Below are 6,048 nucleotides of genomic sequence, written 5' to 3'. Positions count from 1 at the left end.
CCCCCCCCAAAAAAAAAAAAACAAAACACTGAGATAAACCAACATAAGTAACAAAAAATAAAAATCTAATCTTTATTTGTTTAAATAAGACACTGTGCACGGTCTCCAAGGTCAGTTTTGTATGGAGCTGGATCATTTTAGAGTTACTCTGATGTTCTGCCTCCACTCCTGCATGTCGTGCACACCGGAGACTTGCAGCCCAGAATAGAAGGCGGCGTAATTGCCCTTTATTGGCCGAGAACACTCTCGGGGCCAAATCACTTGAGTTTGCTCATAAAAACTCCCTCAAAGCGAGAGAATGGGCCCAACCGCGTCCTGTGCGACTGAAAGCACACACACAGACACTTTCACACACCGCCGGTGCCAGCACTTTAACAATGCTGTCTCTCTTCTTGTTGCTGTTACTTGGTATGTTTCCCTCTGAGATGCTTTTATTCCCGTCTGATATGACAAATTATCTTTCTCCCTTCCCTCTCTCCTCATTTCTCTCTCTGCCTCCCCTTCTGTTCACTCTCCTCTCTCCACTTTCTCCCTCTCACGCCGTCTTTGGCCTCTCCCAAACTCTACCACTTCAACCATTTATCTTCCCGTCTCTCGCCCCGTCATCCTCCCCCATCCTTTTCTTTCCTTTGGCCAGGCCTCCAAGATAGATTCCCTCAGGAGTAAAGTGGACTTGCTGCGCCTCCCTCTGGCCCTCTCCTCCAAGTCCATCAGCAATCGCAAGAGCCAGCTGGGCGTGGTCTGGGAGAAAGGCGGCGGCTCGGGGGCAGGAGGAGCCAGGAAACCCCGCCCACCGCCAGCCTCCGACATGGACAACGAGTCGACGTACTCGGGCTACTCCTACAAGTCGTCCCACTCACGAAGCTCCCGCAAACACAGGTAGTGGGCCGCAGATTGTACTGTATTCCAAGAAGGGATGCAGCTAGTAATGATCAATTATCTGCCGATTATTTTGTTGATCATAAAATAGAAAATAATTGAGTGATTAATTGATATTGAAAGTAATTGTTAGTTGCAACCCTAAAATGCACCCCCAGATACTATAATGTCATAAAAATGCCAGATTAGCGTTTGACCACAATGGCTATCAAATGATCAAATCAGTGCCTCGAGGTTAATATGTAAACTGCCACTTATTGTCTATTCATGGATAATAAACCACCCCTGACCTGTGCACTTTTTCTTCTTCTCCAGGGAGAGAAGGGACAGGCATCGCTCAAAGAGTCGGGACATCGGTATCCGGGGAGACAAATCGGTGACCATCCAGGCTCCCACGGAGTCGTTGCTGGACGCCGAGTCCACCAGAGGAGACGACAGGGTTAGAGTTAAATCTGAATCATTTAGCTGCGTAAGCTGTGCTCGACTACGTATCACCAACACTGTCCTCTCTCTCTCTCTCTCTTCAGGATGACAACTGGGGCGAGACCACCACGGTGGTCACTGGCACCTCCGTGGACAGCATCTCCAACGAGGACCTGACGCGGCTCTCTAAGGACCTTGAGGACTCCTCGCCGCTGGAGTGCCGCCGGTATCTCGGCCCAGCGTTGGGCGCGGTCCTGGGGTTCTTTGCTCTCGTCACTCCCCTGGCCTTCTTGGCCCTCCCACAGCTGCTGTGGCGGGACACGCTGGAGCCTTGCGGCACACCGTGTGAAGGTCTTTACATTTCTCTGGCCTTCAAGCTCCTGATCCTCCTCATCTCCACCTGGGCGCTGTTTCTCCGCCCGCCCAGAGCCACTCTGCCACGCTTCTTCATCTTCCGCTGTCTGCTGCTGGCATTGGTCTTCCTCTTTGTGGCATCGTATTGGCTCTTCTACGGGGTGCGGGTGCTGGAGCCCAGGGAGACGGACTACAGGGGGATTGTGGGATATGCAGCATCTCTGGTGGACGCGCTGCTGTTCATTCAGTACCTGGCCCTGGTGCTGCTGGAGGTCAGACATCTGCAGCCTGCTTTCTGTCTGAAGGTTGTGAGGACCACAGATGGAGCTAGTCGCTTCTACAACGTGGGTTATCTCAGGTTGGTATATGTGGAATATCCAGAATATTCATTGTTTATTTTTATTTTTTTCATTTTATAATGATATATTATTTAATTTTTTACTTTGTTTTCATTTTAGTTTTTAAATTATATATATTTTTTTCTAAATGAGATATCCACAATCGCTAATTAAAGGTCAAGGAGGTTATCTTTGCAGCCTTGTTTGTTTGTTATTAGCAGATATACAAAAACCTCTTTATTTCTGCTACCTATTTTCCTACATTTGTGCTAAATGCTATGAACTACAAAGACACTTTGAAGATGATTAATAGACGCACCCAGGATATGTAACAGCGACACTTAGTACCCTAATCATGTGGGTGGTGTTAGCCTAAAAGCCTTTGAAGTTTACAGCATGTCTACACAGAAAGTGTTTCATAATGCATCATCCATCAGGGTTTAAACAAATATGCTTCTATTTCAATCAGTCCAGCTGCCTAATGTCGTTTTACGTGTGATAAGAGTATGGAAACGTCTGCTTGCGTAGACGTCGCCATATTGAAGTGTGACATTGCAGCTGCAAGCTTGACTGCACTAGACAACCATATTTAGGTGACACATGATGTGATACTTTTGTCTCTCTATAGGCAGCGCTACAGCAAAAATATAGTAAATGAATAATTCAGTAGTCATGTGCCTGACTCACTTGAAATTCGGCACAGTTTGTCCTTGTACAACATTTTCAAACATTAGAAGAACAAATACAGACAATTTTGCAGGATTAGCAGACTTTTTTTTTTTGGGTGCTGTCAAGTTGTCAAAGATGTAATAAATACAAAATGAGCTCAGGTTGCCTGAAAATGAATCCTGAAAACCGCAATAGTCATAGATCGTTCCCGTATGTTATAGCAACTATATACATTTTGTTTTTTCTAGTTACTTTCCTGCTTATCATAACTGTAATTTGCTTGATGATGGGATTCCCACAGTATCAGCAGACCTGTCTCTCATGCGTGCAACCCAGTGGCAGAGGCTGTTTCCACCCCAAGTGGTGCACCACTTCCTTTATCTGTATAATTTGAGTAGCCATGAAACTGTCGGGTGGTCATGGCTGATATGCAGTGGTAACAGCTCTTTGCCATTTTAGATGCCAAACTTTTTCTTTTTCTCCTCCTTCTCACGCTATGCAGTATTCAGCGGGCAGCAGTGTGGGTTCTAGACCAGTACTACAGTGACTTCCCGGTCTATAACCCCGCCCTGCTCAATCTGCCCAAGTCTATCCTCTCCAAGAAGATGTCTGCCTTCAAAGTCTACAATCTAGGGGAAGGTAAAATGATCTTATGTGCAATATTTCATCTTTAATGTTTTTTTCCATTCAGCCCACTCTACATTAGAGCAATTCCTATCATGTATATTTTACAATTGTACTATGTCGCCTGCGGTAACAATGTGATACAGATGATCTACAGTACATCACTGTGGTATCTATGTAACTGACAGAATTGCTTAAGTTTAATTGTATACTAGCCATAACTTAACAAATGGATAAACTGCCTTAAATAGAAAATTCCCCCACAAAAATGATTTAATTGGTATTTAAATTCCCAAAATCATACATTGAATAAAAACAGCTATACTTTGCAGACATGCCCAGGATGTTCTTGCCAATTGGATGGATAGATCCTCTGTAATTTCAGTGTTTCTGTGTACAGAGAACAGCACAAATAACTCCACGGGGCAGTCCAGAACCATGGTTGCAGCCGCTGCTCGGAGAAGAGATAACTCCCACAATGAGTACTATTACGAGGAGGCGGAGGTGGAGCGGAGGGTCCGCAAACGCAAAGCCAGGTGAGGACATATCTTCACAAATAATAAGTCCCACATAAAGATACGGACTGAATTTGCCAGAAATTCACCAAAGTCTTTTAAAGCTGCAATATCTGGAGGGTTCATTGCTACGAGCAGTTCTTTTCACATTAGTCATTTGACACATATGTTATATTTATATCTATATTATAATGTATAATGTTGATTAGAACAGCTTTAAGTTAGCGTCTCACTCACTCTGCCATTTTTCCTCCCAGACTTGTGGTGGCAGTAGAAGAAGCCTTCACCCACATCAAGCGTTACCAGGAAGAAGAGGCGACCACGTCCTCCCCGAAACACCCGCGGGAGGTGATGGACCCCAGGGAGGCGGCCCAAGCCATCTTTGCCCCCATGGCACGAGCCATGCAGAAATACCTCCGCGCCACCAGGCAGCAGTTCTACCATAGCATGGAGAGCATCATCAACCACCTGCAGTTCTGCATCACGCACAACATGACCCCCAAGGTAAGGAGGGTAGTTACAAGTTTCAAGGGATTCTTATTTTATTTTGGTTATTTCTATAAAATTTTAATCATCATTCCACAGCAATTCTGTGTTTAATTTATTGTATTTTATTTAGATTTTTGTATTTATTTTATGTGATCTTATTTTTATTTTTTATGGGGTTTTTTTGTCAGTTACTTCAACAAAAACTGGTTTGTTGTCTGCATATTATAAAGCTTTTTTTCCATTTACCCCCATTTCTTCCTTCACTATTCAAAGTATATTCATTCAGTTTACTATAAACTGTGATCTTTTGTCCTCTTCATGTAAAAGCAACGTTAAAGTTTTTCTGACATTGTATTTATTAGTGCAACTATTTATGTGTGTCTTAGGCTTTCCTTGAGCGTTACCTCAGCCCAGGGCCCACCCTCCAGTACCTAGACACCAGCAGGGGACGCCAGTGGACACTAGTGAGTGAGGAGCCAGTGACTGCTGCTCTACGTCAAGGCCAGGTCTTCTCCCTGAGACGCCTTGACTTCTCTCTGGTTGTCACAGTGACACCCCTCCCCTTCCTGCACCTGGGCGAGGAGTTCATTGACCCCAAAAGCCACAAGTTTGTCATGAAGCTTCAATCAGAGACTTCTGTGTAGGAGGAAGGTGATAAATAATGGACGGAAGAAAGAAGAAGGATGTTGGCTCAAAGTTACTAATCTTCGTGCTTTCAGGGTATCTTTTTTTATATACCTTTTTTGCATAGTTATTTTTAATGATTTTATATTTGTTTATAAGCGTGACATCCAAATATGCAAAGAAGACATGGTTAAAATGCTAGGAAGCTACAGAGAAAAAAATCATGCCTGCAGAACTACCCTATCTCTGACCATGTTCCTCTTTTCTGGTGAACAAGTGGACATTTATACCGAAGTGCTGACTCTTAACTTCTGCTTACACTGCAGACTCCTTTAAACTTCCATGGTACGTATGATGCGTCGTACGTATATACTCTCACTCTTTGTCAGAGCTAATCTTACTTCTTTTTTTCTCTTTTACTTGAACTTCTTGTGTGGCCTTTACAGGCTATAAAATCTACTAAAAAAGGTCAGGCCTTCTCTCACCTTTTGTGCATTGACAGGATTCACTGACTGAAACAAATGGAGATGATGCTACTTTTGAACTGCTTCCTCTATGTTTGATTCCACTGAAAAGTTTACTGAAAGTGGGCAGATGAACTTTCCGCTCCAAGTATGAAGTAAAAAACACTGGATGGACTTGATGCACTGAATATTTCATAATCAGTTTGTTTGTTGATCTCCTGCTTAGGTTCTGTTGAACCACTTCTCATTTCTACAAATCCACCCACGGAAATGTGTGTAACGGCGTACACTTTAACTTTCTAAGCACAATGTGGACAAAGTATAGGAGACGAGTTTAAGTCCAGTATCACTGGTAACAGATATTTTCACACTCCAGGATAACACCGCCGAGTACCACCGATGTGCTTCTTTTTGGCAGCTTGATGTTAATTACTGTCTTTTTTGATATTTTGCAACGTGAGTGGGTGAATTTGTGTGTGTGATTGAGCAACTTGACAAAGTGGGGAGAGGCCCAAAAGCCCATAGGTCATTCCATCTATGTAATTTGATTAAAAATTAGTTTATTTTTTATTAATTTTCACATTTACGGTACAATATAAATTAAATTGCAACCTTCATTACCAAACCGTATGACCCTGAGAGAGATACAGCCCTTTTTTTTTTTTTTTT

The 6,048-nt window shown here is 43.3% G+C and overlaps 1 protein-coding gene across 1 annotated transcript in view; it reads left to right on the top strand.

Moving 5' to 3' along the window:
• Window positions 1-6,026, top strand: part of vangl2 (VANGL planar cell polarity protein 2) — a 9,188-nt gene extending 3,162 nt beyond the window's left edge. Inside the window, exons 2-8 of the mRNA XM_035674899.1 lie at window positions 638-879; window positions 1,195-1,318; window positions 1,407-2,014; window positions 3,166-3,302; window positions 3,688-3,823; window positions 4,060-4,306; window positions 4,678-6,026. Coding sequence (XP_035530792.1) covers window positions 809-879; window positions 1,195-1,318; window positions 1,407-2,014; window positions 3,166-3,302; window positions 3,688-3,823; window positions 4,060-4,306; window positions 4,678-4,935 — 1,581 coding nt within the window. The 5' untranslated portion in view covers window positions 638-808 and the 3' untranslated portion in view covers window positions 4,936-6,026. The remainder of the gene's footprint in view (window positions 1-637; window positions 880-1,194; window positions 1,319-1,406; window positions 2,015-3,165; window positions 3,303-3,687; window positions 3,824-4,059; window positions 4,307-4,677) is intronic.
• Window positions 6,027-6,048: the final 22 nt, after the last annotated feature.

Source organism: Morone saxatilis, unplaced genomic scaffold, assembly GCF_004916995.1.
Source record: "Morone saxatilis isolate NCDOM2014 unplaced genomic scaffold, NCSU_SB_2.0 Contig4, whole genome shotgun sequence".
Classification (NCBI taxonomy): domain Eukaryota; kingdom Metazoa; phylum Chordata; class Actinopteri; family Moronidae; genus Morone; species Morone saxatilis.
Note: the sequence above shows the minus strand (reverse complement) of the source record. Positions and strands in the feature narration are given on the sequence as shown.